The sequence below is a fragment of the Pseudochaenichthys georgianus genome, chromosome 11 (genome assembly GCF_902827115.2).
Source record: "Pseudochaenichthys georgianus chromosome 11, fPseGeo1.2, whole genome shotgun sequence".
NCBI classification, from domain to species: Eukaryota; Metazoa; Chordata; class Actinopteri; order Perciformes; family Channichthyidae; genus Pseudochaenichthys; species Pseudochaenichthys georgianus.
In genome coordinates, this window is record NC_047513.1 from 14,584,675 (window position 1) to 14,599,309 (window position 14,635).

The following is a 14,635-nucleotide window of genomic DNA, read 5'->3' on the forward strand; positions in this document are numbered from 1 at the left end:
CTTGTCAAGAGGAGACAATTATTTGTATTTACTCACTCGTTCTGCGTACCAGCTTGAGTAAATATGAACAGCAAGTGTGAAACTTTTAACGCTGTACTAAATGTTAAGGGTCGGTCAGTAGATAACCGGAACAACCTTTGAGCATGAACAACCCGAGGGCAATGTTTTCACAGGCCAAGAAATCTCCATGTACTGTTTGCATAACATTTTAAGGCCCAAATCTATAGACCATACACATTCCAAGGTCAGCATGAATCTTAATCTCAAAAATCAATTTTCAAAACTCTTCAAGGCAACATCTTCTATATATTGTAAATTAAATCTCTCCTAAGTGTTGTGTCTTGTGTAAAAACATTGTATTCACAGAGCCAAGCATATAGTTTAATAAATAAATAAGCCTATATATATTTAGATGGATTCATAACACCTACAGCTGTTCTGCATTTCTAGAATCTACAAAGACTTTTCCAATCATCCGGGTGAAAAGGAAAAGCTGCATGATGAAAAGATTGCTTTTAATCGGATGGTAGAAGAATCATTAAGGATTCTAGGAATTCAACAGCAACTTCTGAGATTTTCAGCAGCATGTAGCTTTATGGATAGCATATATTTATGTTGATCCACCACTTTGATACAATTTAAAATATTGCAACATTTACTGGATTAATTCGCACATCATTCATGGTCACCAGAGGATAAATCCTTTGGTTTACTTTTTAGTGATCGCAGACTTTTATTCTAGCACCACTATAAGGTTGAAACGAGTCGATTTTGTGTGAAATGTCTCGACAACAATTAGATTGATTACCATAAAATGTTCGACAGACATTCATGTTCCCCAGGTGGTGACTCCCTGACAATTTATTGGGTCAGAACTGTATTATGCTGTTTTATGACTGAACCTGCACAACTAATGATAACAATTTTGAAAATGGCAAACATTACTTCTAAACATCGGAATGCCTCCACAGCTCTATGACTGTGTAATAGCAACACATGGGAGGCTATATTAAATTAAACATTTCCCAACCAGCAGGAAAACTAGGCTTTTATTAATTTATCATCATCTGCGTTTAAACCGAGCGGGACATTGTATGTAACTCAAATCTGCCATGAGGCGCAGCAAGAAAAATCCACAATTCAGAGTAGCTTTGGCATGGCCAGCTGGTGTATCTCTGCATCTCTGGACTGAGTCATACCTCACTATCAGCAGGACACATGACGATCCAGTCCCTGTCTGCCTGCTAGCGTATGTTACTACTCGGAAGAGCCAGGACTATCTGCCTTACTGGGCCGTTGGGAGGTTACCTAATGTTATTGAAGCTATTTGTAGCATTTATAAGCCTCCATGCTGCCCTAAAATGTGAACCCGCGGTGTCCTTTAAGTATCAAAGAAGCTGTTTATGAGCAGTGAAAGAACAATCCCATGATTGACTTTTTAACCTCATCCACATTATTTTTATTCAGCGATTATGTAGGCCTACTGCATGCTCGGATTAAATGTCGTTTTATTGTAGCGGCATGTTTGGAAGCTCTTTCATTCCCTCTTTTGCCTGAATCCTGCTTCAGTGCCTATACAAGTTTAGGGTGACTGCAGGGTCAGACTGGGCTGATGGGAAGGAAGCACCTTGGTTACACAGACTAAAGTCAGAGCTGCTGGGCCAATCCGGGCACATTTTGGTCCCCTGCCATCGCCGGCGGTCGGGGTGTGGTTTTCTCTTCCCGAAAAAGTCTTGTCACATACTTTCTTCCAGGGTCATCCTACTTGTTCCAGCTCATGCTCTGGTTTCCTGTTCGTGTGATTTAGTCACTTTCCTTTTTCTTTATTCATACCCACATCCAATTTTTTTTTTTGGGTTGCCTCTCTAAACCATCTCTGTATCCTATCTCCTATTTCGATCCACCTCTCTCATCTTGTCATTACTGTTCATCATTCTGTGTCTGTGTCAAATCTCCATCTCTTTCAGCTCCGAGCCTCGATTACTAACTCCATCTCTCTTTCTTTGCGTCACTAGATGGGTTTGAGGTTTTGCTGTGAAATGTGTGGGTGGGGAAAAAAAGAGTATTTTCTCTGCAGAAAAATGATAACCTATCATTTTTCAGTCTTGTTTTCAGCCTGTCGAGATGGATTTTCTCCCAGCAGTGTCACTGAGTGTCTCTGGGAAAGCTTTTTGTATTGTGTTTTAAGGTTTCAGTAGGGCCATGCTGCAGGCTCAACCCAATGGCCCTTCTCTCACTCTGTCTCTAACCCCATAGGTTTTCTTCCTGTTCCTCCTCTCCTAATTATCTGTACTTTATCAATGTGCCACTTTGGAGCAGAAAGTGAAGAACATTCTATGCACGTTTGTCATCTTTCTCAGACATCTTTACTGTCAAAATCCTTTCCTGTCGATGACAGACAGTGCAATTATGAAAATCACTTGTAAGTGGCTTTCATAACCCAAAACCAGAAGATAGAAACAATCCAAGTGAGAGGATTTTGAAGTTGCCACTTAGACATGTTACATCACTGGGATATTTTAGCTTACTTTCACACATGAGTCAAGTGGACAAAACTCACCACTTTGTGATACAAGAGCAAAAACACCATTTATCTGATTCATAGCAAACCAGCCTCACATATTCAGTGTAAAAGAACTGAAACTCAACTTTGATGTCACATTATTTCTGGTATAGTTTATGTAAGCTTTTAACTCAAAGTTATCCGAATTATATAATACAAATAGGATATGGTAAAAACGACTGTGTACAACTTTGATTCCTACAGCTACATATGAGAGCATATTATTGCCAGGGAAAGAAACGTTTAAAAAACCCACTGGTGAGCCAAAATCTGCTTTTAAACATACAGGATGCTTAATAACAACAGTGCTGATGCTAGTTGTTTTACGTGTGCTGCAAATGAAATGCATGGAGATTTAAAACAAAAGAGTATTTGAGTAACGTGAGTAGTTGAGGTTTGTTTAGGACAGCCTTTGATACATCTATGTCTGTCCATCAGATTACACTTGATTTCCCCTGACATCATGTAAAGGGTTATGTTTGGGATTAAGTTTATGTGTATGTTGGAAAAGATGTTTGGCCTAATCTGATTTATACTTCTGTCTCCTAGCCCGCAGAATAAAAATGAACAGATGGATATCTCGAAAGCTGGATTCAGAGGGAATGATGACAAAGAAAAAGTAATTAACTATTTCACATGTGATTACGAGTAAAGATATAACTGCCTACCAAGTGAAGCCTTTGGTGTAATTGCCAAAGTAGAACATTTGCTGGTAAATAACAGGTTGCCTTTCATCCAGTCTGCTCTTGCAACAGCTTGCAGACATTCATGGGGGGTGAAGTTGCAAGGCATGATGGGGCTGCAGCCAAACGGCACTACAGGCATAGCTTGCTCACAAAAAAAATGCCAAGTCTTTCGCATTTGTTCTGAAGTTACAGGAGCTTTTTGAAACCCTATAATGATGCCTTGGCTGGGCTATGCTTTGTGCCCAGCGGGAACTTACTGAAAATGAGCATAGGCAGCGATTTACGGCTCACACAAAAGAAGTGGGCTTGCCAACATCAGATTAGTCCATAGCTTGCATTTAGCTTACATTTTCTGATTTGAGAATACATAAGAGGATGCTGTATATGTATACTATCATGTCATTAACTACACAATGGGACAAAAGAGATCTGTTTCTTGCACAGTATATATTAAGTCCTAAAGTCATGTGGATTATTCAAGGAAAAGGAATGCTTCTTATATAGAAGCATTCATGCACATACCTCCTGGCCCTATCTGCACCCCCAACCCAAAAACACGTGTCAGAAGAAAACATGAAGAAAAATAGACTCAATTTTAATTTTGTTCCAGTTATAGCATCTGAGACTGCACAATGGAATGTACACTTTTTCACAGATAAAATCTAGTGCATCTATACAGACAAGCCACACACACACGGTCCCCACTGTGTAGTCATGATACAAATTGAAGCGTTTGAACATTCCCCATGGTAACAGTCTTAAGTGAGATTGTCCCATTGTTTGGTTTCATTTTTTAGCATTTCAATGATGTTTGAGATGTGTTCATCAGTAAAACCACCTGCTCTTAAAGGACTCAAACAGAATATGGTGTTGTTAAATAATATGTTGCTTCATACAAGTAGGTATCAGGCTGTTTATTTCTCATTTCCAGAAGACCATCTGATCAGTATTTAATCTGTAAGAGATGACACTGAATAATGACAAACACTGCTGCATAAATGGTTATTGTGATAGATGATTATTCAATGTCTGCTGTAAACAAAAAAAGAGTGTACAAGTTCAAAGTTTCATCCAACACATTTCACACACCCTAAACAACAATATGTGTTCTGTATTCACTATGTTGTTAGTAAAAGTAGTCCGTGCATCCCTTTCAGTCTCTCAAAAACGTCTACATAGTCCTTTAGAAGCTCTATATCTTTAAGCCCTTTTTCCTCAAGTCCTGTTTGGCTTCCTGTATCTGCCCCAGCAGCTCGGCGGACGCATCATCACAGTCATTGAAGGTGGCCACCCGGTACCCCACCGTGCCCAGGGAGTAACAGCCGAAAGACACCAGCAGGTACAGGGGCATCGGCCAGGCCGCCTCTCGGTAGCTCTGCGGCAGCCTCAGCTCCAACAGGTCGAAAGACACCACAGCCCAAGCCGCTAACACCAGGGACACGCCGAGCAGCCACTCCAAAAGTTTAGTCATGTTGAGAGTAGCAGCGGGGAATTCAGGTGAGCCGCCGGGAAAACAACCTGAAGGAGGAACGAACGTTTGAAAGGCTGTTAGGCAATTAGCTTAGCACACCAAAGTAGCCGCACGTTAGCTATGTGGCAACAACACACGAGAAAGACAGGACGAAGGCTACGGGAACATAACAGTCGTACACAAGCAACTCTAATAACATTCACATTCGTGTTGATATAATTTCAATTTCAATAAACAAGTTTAAAGGAAGTAATCCGATGTGTTTACCTCCGCTCTAAAGCCACCTCAGCTCTGCGCAGATTTATGACGTAGACCGAAACGCCTTGTGGGAAACGTAGTCCCTGATGTGTTGTGACCTCTTATTAATACATCCATGGTTGTGACAGATACAGGGGAATATTACCTTTGTGTCGATAGATATGCATAACATGGATTTTTCCCCAGTGGTATTTAAGATAAAACAACATATCTATCCATCTATCTATCTATATATCTTTCTCAAAGGGACCAAATGGCAGTAATAAAAGTGCTGAGTGGGTTGTTATTTCTCTGGCATGTAAATCCATCAACACCATAGTAGTGCCATTATTTTTTTAATATAGCCTACATACATTAATGTAGATTTAAAAAAGTGACTATGTTGGCTGCAGAATAACTAAAAAAGAAGCGTTTATAAATCCCTCAGTTACCTAAATAATTGTCATAATCTTTTGCAAAATGCATTAATCGCAAGCAAGTTTTAATCTGAATTCACACATTAATAAATATACAAATGTGGACCTGCATCTACATGTGTTGCAATCATATTACTTTTACCATTGAATTAACACTATATTCTTGGCCATTAAGTCCTTTTTTCTTGCTTGTCCCAAGATTATTTTATTGTTACATCTCAATTATACAAGAGTATAATTGTTTGTGGAGTGAGAAGACAGTGGTCTGAAAGATGAATTACTACATGCCTCACACTTTGAAAAATCTCAAATGGTTGTCGCTGTCATTGTTTTTCATTAAAACGCTGCCCTACACTGTTGTCTGATAAATTAACAACAGCGGCACCCTGTCAGCTGAGGGACACAAAACAATTTATTTCAACTGAGTCTATAATGAGGCCCCAGTCAGGCTTTTAGCACACATTATACCTTTATCTGTTTCTCTGTGCCATCCTCTTAATTTAGAAAAGCCATTTTGAAAATTAGTTTACCATTAGTACTAGCTGAGAGCTATCCATAATGTTATTCCAAATCCTGAGAATGCAACAACAATTTCATTAGGGGCCTCGGGGAGCACACTGTTGTTTGATCCCAGAGTCTCTTTAGGTGCTGAGGGGCACTTCTGTTCATTCAGGGCGGTGAACTGTCCAGGTGCAGAGGGCACGGACCTCTCCAGGGCGAAATCAGGAGGAGTGGGAGATGTAAACATCATTCAGCAGAGAGCCACTGAGAAATAAACATCATTCTTTGGGGGAAAATGGAGTTATTCTTAGGACGGTGGTGTTTATGTTTGTCTTCACCAGTGTTAATAGTGTAAGCGACGATCTGCACGTCTGTCTGCCAGAAGGGCAAAGCCTGTTTCTTCTGTTTATGGAGACAGTTATGTGCATGGCTAGAAGATAGTTAGTGTCTTTGTCTGTTTGCTGAAACATAAATCTGTAAATCTTTCCAAATCTGCTACAGTTTGAGTACGGTTTATCTTTGTGGCTTTGTGTAGCAGCCATGATATCTGCTATTGTCTGCCCATGATTATTCAGTTGTATTGTACTACCAAGGAGCTGCAAATAAGTATTACTTTCATAATTGATAAGTTTACTATTTTTATTTATCTTTTCATAATCTAATAGTAAATGAAAAAAACAAAACAAAATGGATCGAATGTAACATCTTCCTATTCACCATGAAAATCCACTGCCCTAAAATGATGGGTATCTCTCATATACATCATATATAATGATGAGTGTATCTCATATGTTGACCTGGACTATGAAAATTAGCCGATTAACTAACTTTGGGTATTTACAATGATGTGGAAACTAAAATGAGGTTTAATGTTCGCTGTCCGGGTTAAAGAATAAATTATGATATTCAATTTCCAACATTATAAAACTTAAATTCTGTATTTGAATTCAAAACCAATACATGTTTTGCAAACTTGCAAAAATAATCTATTCTGTAGTTATCAACAATGTTGTCCTTAAATTGTCTTTGAATCGTATTGCCTAAATGGTGTCTCCAGTGGTAAATTAAATGGTGGGGACTAAAAAACATCTTCAGAATTAAATCAAATAATAAAATGTATGAATTAGTCCCTGTGTTGAGGCAACTCAAAACAGCCTGCAGCTACTTGCCACACTGAGTAAGATGTGATACATACCAGACTGTGAAGGTAAGGTTTCTTTTCATTTAGTCCATTCATTAAACTGAATCCAGGTGGGATTACCCCTGACGTGCTGCATCATTACATACATCATAGTGTGTGCTGTGTCCTGCCTGTGTTGCTTCAGTGTGACGCTCAGTGGGAACAGTGGAGCTGGATTTTCTCAGTGTTTCTCCCTGCCAGCTCCTGTTCCGTTCCAGGACTCAGGAAACCTGCGCTCCAGCCGAGAAAGCCTGGCAGACACAACACAACAGCATGTGAGCTGAAGGGGCTTTGAAACAGATAGAGCGAGAAAGAGAGTATGAAGGTGACAAGGAGAAAAGACACAGAAAAGGAGACAGCGAATTAAAGTGAGACAGGGGTTAAGCAGTGGGAACAGTTAATTTTGAACCAGAAAATAAAGTGTGCAGGGGGGGGATTTCATAGCTGACAGGGCAGCAGCGAGAAAGCTGAGAGGGCCAGGAATGAAAAGAAAGGGGGACTGAGAATGTGGATGAAAGAGGAGAGGGCAACAGAGACAAGAGGAGAGGAGGGAGCAGGCAGGGGAGAGAGGTTTAGACGAGGGTTGGGGGGGTGAAATCAGGGGATTTGCAGGTGCAGCTTGAACAACCAATGACCTTAACGGTGCATTAAATCCAGCTGTTGCTTATCCAGACTTTTCTTCAATCCCCCTAACACCTTCCACTGTGCAATAGGCTGCATGCAGCACCTTGGTTCCCACAATGCAGTGTGGGTAGAGATGCATAGCCGTACAAAATTAGAAAAAAGCCTGAAAGCAGTGTGTGAGAGGGATCAGAAAAGGCAGAGCGATGGAAGAGGAGATACTTGATCCTCACGTGCAGGAATATATGTGACTGTGCCACAGAGCAAAGATAAGAGGCATAGATCAAACAGGAACATAGCTAATGGAGATTTGTGTTAACTCTATCTCTCTGGCTTTGTCAATATTAGTAGAGTGACAGGTCCCGATAAGAAGGTGTGCTACTAAAGAGCTATAGGAGTCAAGATATGGTTTGATAATAATTCTGTTGTATCTCAAGTGTGTGAAGCAAGAGCTGGAGAGGCAGGGAAAACCAGGAGAGAGAGAGAGAGAGAGAGAGAGAGAGAGAGAGAGAGAGAGAGAGAGAGAGAATGTACTGTCAAAAATGCTGTTTAAGATAACAATAGAGCTCTGACTCAAAAACAGGAACCCTCTGTTTCCTGAGTTGGAGACCATAGCTGTGTGTTATGTTGTCGTTAGATGAGTGTGTCGATGTGTTTGGGAAAGGGAAAGAGTGACTAAAAGTGCGTCACTTCCAGGGATATCGCTGGTGGCAGAGCGAGAAGTGATACTGGTTTGGTGCCACAGAGAGGTGAGCCTGGCAAAACAAGCTCAAGATCTTTAAAGCTATGAAATGTAGGTATGGAAATAAAATAACTCAACTGAGAAACATTCTCAAACCTCTTAGAAGTTGTCAAAAATCTATTTAAACGTCACATCGTTGACTAAAAATGAAGCATTATTTAAAAAAGGCCAAACCTCAATCAGGAGAAACTTTACAATTGAACCATACATTGATGATATTCTAGTCTGAAAAGCTGAGCTGACCAGTAACAAAGCTCTTTTTAAGAGTTTTTAGGCCAATTACAGTCTTAAGTCACTCGACAGAAGTTTATACCAAACCTTACATCTTGTAAAAAGATTAACACCAGTTTCTTGAGTTGTCTTTGGCTGAGAAAGGAGATACATTATGTTAAAAGCTTATATTTCCTCAGGCATAACTATTTAAAAGGGCGACTGGGTTCATTCTTATGCCGTCTTCACCAAGGCAACAGTAATGTGGCAGGCTCCACAGCTAATGCATTTCTATTGATGTGCGAGTAATAAATAATAACAAATAACTCACATTCAAGAACACTTTGGTTGAATGCCAGCAATCAGCTAGACTTCCTACAATCAGTGTCTTTTCTCAACTCCGACGTCACATCTTAAGTTACTAATTGAAAGTTTTGTAGGACGACTTTGCAAGAGTCTCTTCGGACAGGCGAGGTGACCACGAATCAAAGTAGAAGCATCAGGGTGGAGAGCCCCTTGATACGGCGCATCAGGGGTCCCGAATTCATAGCAGGGCTTCTGGGAGTTTTGACTTTGACAAGCACACTGCTCATAAATATCCTTGAGCCAAGATAATTTACTGACGGGGACAGTCTGTATTTAATTGCTGGGATAATAGTTGTGAGACCCCTGCGCTACTTAGGGCCTACTTAATAAAGTCTCGGGCTCCTCAAGTGGGTGTAAGGTCAAAGTGCGGTCAAGTGTGACCGGTCTGAACCATGTGAGAATAGCACTTGTGTTGCCCTTGGTGCCCCACGTGAAGACACACACCTGTTTCAGCTGCTGTTGTGTCGGCCGCAGTGGTACAGCTAAGGAATTCCCTCCCCCTACTCGCCCCCTCTCTCTCTCCATGCTCTCAATGCTGTTCTAATGCATCTCATCACACGGCCTGTGTTTGTCCCACTAGTGCTTTGTTTGTTGACCTTTATAAGACGTCATTACTTATTATCATCATGGGTTGTGTAATTCTGCCCTATAACACAACCCCCTCAACCATGGCCCACAAAATGTGTGTGTGTGTGTGTGTGTGTGTGTGTGTGTGTGTGTGTGTGTGTGTGTGTGTGTGTGTGTGTGTGTGTGTGTGTGTGTGTGTGTGTGTGTGTGTGTGTGTGTGTGTGTGTGTGTGTGTGTGTGTGTGTGTGTGTGTGTGTGTGTGTGTGTGTGTGTGTGTGTGTGTGTGTGTGTGTGTGTGTGTGTGTGTGTGTGTGTGTGTGTGTGTGTGTGTGTGTGTGTGTGTCTGATCAAATGCTTCTTGTCAGTGTAACAGCCATTAACAATGAACAACGGCCATAAGCTGATGTCTCCCTCCTCCCTCTATCTTTCCTCTGCGCTCACCCTGGGACACAATGTCCTTTAGCATTACCATTATTGACAGTGGAACTAATTGGCACATGGTTATGAAAGTTCCCCCTGGCCATTTTAAATTGGATGGGACAATTTCCTTCAACATCCAATAGGCGAGTCGGCGCACGAGACCTCGGGAGGTATTGATTATAAATGTATCAATGTGGGTCAGTGCTCGGCGCTCAGCAAGGGGCGGATGATGTGGGGCTTCATGTCGAGACTAAAACAAACGGACTTCATTGTGTATTTACATAATGGACGGTAATGGGAGGAAGAGGGGGTAGTATACGATCCGCTCACTACATGGTGTTACCTTGATATATGTGTTGCAGGGAGGACTTGGGGAGAAGTAGCTACTGAAGTGAGTTGTATTGCAAGATTAATTCAGCTATAAACCATAAGGAAGACGACATAACTCTTGCCAATACCACCTTGATTTCAGAGCAGACATCAGGAACTTTATGGCCTCATTTCACTGATGTAGTGAAGGGGCACTGTAGAAACTGGGGCATTCAATAGCCAAACTGCACATGAAGTTACATTCGCATTAAGTCCAGTCGATGGATGTGAGCATCACTCACTGCATTCGATACATTGCCAGTGGTTTCTCATTATAGGGACAATGTCCTCTTCCTGCTTAACCAGGTTATGTTGCTTTGGGAGATCACAGTAATCTCACATCAATATGTTGATGGATTTGTCAGACTAATTACAGTGTAGTTTGCCTTTAAACACGGCACAGAGTTCAATTGTGGTGCAGTTTGTCCGTCACATATGATCGATAAATGCCACTTGAAATGTACAGCCACTTCTTTATTTCACATTACGGATGAGTTTTGGAATTGTTATCGCACAAATGCAATGTACATTTTGTCAATGTATTTGACATTGTCAAATGTCAATTGTGGCCGTCATTGACCTTATGTTGGAAATGCAAAAGGTCAAGGATTTTGGATTTGTGGTGGGCAGTGGGTAATACCCTGAAAGCTGATTGTAACCGCCTCACTAAGGCGTGGCTGTCTGTCTGTCAATGCTCGTAAATTAAGTTGATTAGAGCAGACTGCTGCTCTGTGGTCCCGTCTATCCCCTGCTCTGGACACTAGCCATATTGTCCCCCGTCCTCCCGCCCGCCCCTGTTTAACCCACATACTGCGACTGCTTGACCTCAGAAATCTGACCCTGAGGCTCCTGGCTGCTCCCCCAGGCACCTGCCAACCTTTCACCCCTTCACTGGCTGAGCATCTGGAAGGTGAGGAGGGGCAGACAAGAAGGCCAGGGTGGGCTGTTGTGAAGCCTGGACACGGTAACAGATAGGACGATGTAGTTGTCAGACTTCAGAGAGATTGTCAAACTGTTTTTCTCTTTTCACAGAGATCAAATACCAACTCCCCCTGCTCCTCCTCAAATTCTGTAAATGTCTGTTGGTATCTGTTGTTACACGTCTGTCTCCTTCTCTGTCTGTTGTTTTCTTCACGTCGGTCCTTCCTCTGTCCGTCTTTTCTTTCTTTCTTCAACTGTACTCACAGATCATGCAGGCTATGATGTATGCACAGCTGGTTTTGACAGAGCCGACCAGGAAACGTGTGGTTTACAGATCCCCTGTTGACATACTGATTTGACTAGCCTTTCACTTTTCAGGGACCTGGAATTTTAACAGCGAGGGGGCTATTGAGGTCGGACTCAGCATGTTTGACCACCATGGAAAACCACTCAAAATCTGCTACGTCCTGACTGACTTATTCACTGAATGGAAATGTCACATAGTATATAAAGCTCCATTCAAAATCATGGTTTCTTACCACACGTGCAACGGTCCCACACCTGCTCACACCATTTGTTACGAAGAATTTTGTGTCATTAGTCTCGCTAAAATGCTATTCCACACCTTGGTTTTATGGAAAAAATAATATCACAGTTACAGGCGGAGTGTAAAAATATATATCTGAAGTTACGCCAGCTTAAAGTTACAATTGAGAGCCAAAAGCTGTGTTATATAGTTCGGTCCACTTCTCTCTCGTAATCCATAAAACAGATTTTAATGGTTCAAACTAGTGAACCATTACTTTAGGTTCAAAATGAAATCGTTCTTTAGGGATATGATCCCCACATTTCAGACTGTAAACCTGCAAGAGCTTTTTTATAACATCTTGTATGACCATGTCTTTAATGCATTATAAATATACTTATAAAGTGTTACAATCTGCTTGTAGCATTGTAGAATTATAAGCATCCGTAAATATATATACTCTATAATACTCTAAAAGAATAATCATAACATAATTAGGCTTTTTATAAGGTACATTATCTTAAAAGCTGATACTCGCTGGTGGTTTTGTGACATTTCAGATTTAAATATATTATATTACTTGTTTTAAAGAAAATATTGTTCACTTTTAGTGTCTTCAAATCAGCTTTGAATGTATGACATAAACCTTAACCCCAGGTATGTTCTTACTTCCTTTAAAGCACCCAATGACAACTTACAGTAAGTCTTAATCAAATTATGATGCATAATAAAAAGGATTATGAAAATAATACTTATGACAATTATAATACACCATGGTAATAAAAAACGTCAATTACAATTATGAAGTGTTATGATAAAGCCAGCAGAATGTAAGCTTGGCATAAAGATTAGTAGACGAGGGAAACACCCAGAAGCAGTGAAGTAGTAGTGGTAGTTCTTTTGTGCAAATTAAACAATCGTATAATAAAGAAGGAGCGTTTTAACGTCTTCAAAAAGAAAGATGTAACCTAATGATTAAGTAGCTTTGTTCATGTTATACGTGGTAGGCTCTACCCAGCTAAAGCCTTATACTTAATGGAGAAACATGAAAGTGTCATCAATCTTTGAATTAAACTCTACGCAATAAAGGGAATAAGAATATTCTCTGGAATGTCTTATCATTCCTGTAATGCATCCTGTGACATCACAGCCTACGGCCCTCTAATTGTCTCACTATTCACTGCATGCAGTTTGATTGATGCAATAAACCACTCAAGCATTGTACCCCGCCTCATTAACCAGAAAACAAAGTACAGTACAGAAATCCAATACAGGACGATATGCCACTGGAGTGTGAATGTGGAACAGAATTAGCCTTGTGTCTTCTTGCAGTGCACTTGTTTACAGTGGCCATATGGGCTCTGTGTAGCATTACTGTCACCCCTCATTTATTATAGTGAGGGAAGATGGCTCTGCTATGCCCCTCAAATCCTCTTAGCCAACATTTAGCTGATTGATTTGTTTCTTCTTCCCCTATTCAGATTATCAATGTGATAAAAGCAGGAAGTTATAAATGATTAATGCGGTTCAGTCTAATGGGTAGATGGATGGATGAGAAGGTGAAACATAAATGTTTTAACAGTGGTCACGTCTGGAAGAATAATGTCTAGATGACGTTATTGAATTTAAAGGCAGGGCAAGCTATGTAAAAGAAATGAATGATGCGAGTTTGATTCAATCCCTTCAAAAAATCATCTGTTACATATGGAGAGACAGAAGTGAAGAGTTGTCACCTCTTGTAATGTAAAGGTGTGTGCATATGAAGATAAATAATTAATCTACTTCTTAATCAAGTAAAAAGTCTATAAAGTGCAGGTAGCAGCTGTAATAAACAGAGCTGGCAGCAGGAACACATTATATTCATGTTTTTCTTTTTTATTTCACCCCCTGCTTACTTCATTTCCATTGCAGGCTTCCACCCCAGAGATCCATGATTCAGCAGAATAGTTTTCAGCAGGTAGCCTATAAACAATGTGTAACACTTCAGGCTATAGAAACCGCATAGCGGGTTTTAACAAACAAATCAGGACGTTTGCACATGTGGTTTAGCTTCATGTTGTTTAAGACAGTTGTGTTAGCGGATTCCAACAGACCGGGTCCTGTTTGTTCTCCACATGGCAGCACACACTGTCTCACAGATTGCATATATCTCTTATAGATCCCCCTGCCCCCATCCTCTCCCACTGAACTATACTAAATGATGATCATGGAGATTATGTATTGGTAATTCCAGCAGGTCTTTAAAAGAATGCCCATGCTGTGTCCTTAATACTCAGTGCAGGGATTATGCAGACCCCTACATGTGGTGTTGTGGCTGCATACCTCCAGTCAGACTAAACCCAATCTGTTAGAGATTTGGACTAAAGAAGAGAGGTGCAGCAAGCACATGGGGGTGGGTGTAAGGCTGTGCTGTGATGTATTTATGCTTTACAGTACATTCCACTTCTTCTATATAATGGGGGATCAGAGCTAAACCTCCCTATGGAGGCAGGGTTTTTTTATCTGTGTGTATTAACCATAGACTGTATATATAAATATATTATTATTATTAACACATTAAAAAAAAAGAACCTTGGCTTGTGTCAAGGCTGTGCGCTTTATCATTTCTTTTTTCTCAATTCTATTTTTTTCCTACATTTTTATTTTCCCTTTGTGGTTGAGGAAAACCCTTATCCCCCCTTAGTTTCCCCTTGAATGTTGGTCCAATTAAACACACATGTGGATTTTCATATTGAAGCTCATAAAAGGTAAACGCCAGCAATTTACATTACATTTACATAAGGAATGCTAAGCACCTACACATGTGAGGTGTTAATAT

The 14,635-nt window shown here is 40.6% G+C and overlaps 1 protein-coding gene across 2 annotated transcripts; it reads right to left on the reverse strand.

Annotated features, from left to right (window-relative positions):
- Positions 1-3,823: 3,823 nt before the first annotated feature.
- On the reverse strand, positions 3,824-7,294 carry dpm3 (dolichyl-phosphate mannosyltransferase subunit 3, regulatory). 2 transcript variants are annotated; one of them, XM_034094508.2, is made up of 2 exons: positions 7,091-7,294; positions 3,824-4,767 (listed from the first exon to the last, which is right to left on the reverse strand). In XM_034094508.2, the coding sequence occupies exon 2, from the start codon at positions 4,718-4,720 to the stop codon at positions 4,442-4,444; it is 279 nt and encodes a 92-aa protein (XP_033950399.1). In that variant the 5' UTR covers positions 4,721-4,767; positions 7,091-7,294; the 3' UTR covers positions 3,824-4,441. The 2 variants fall into 2 exon arrangements, with proteins under 2 accessions (XP_033950399.1, XP_033950397.1); XM_034094506.1 differs by lacking the exon at positions 7,091-7,294 and adding an exon at positions 4,988-5,064.
- Positions 7,295-14,635: the final 7,341 nt, after the last annotated feature.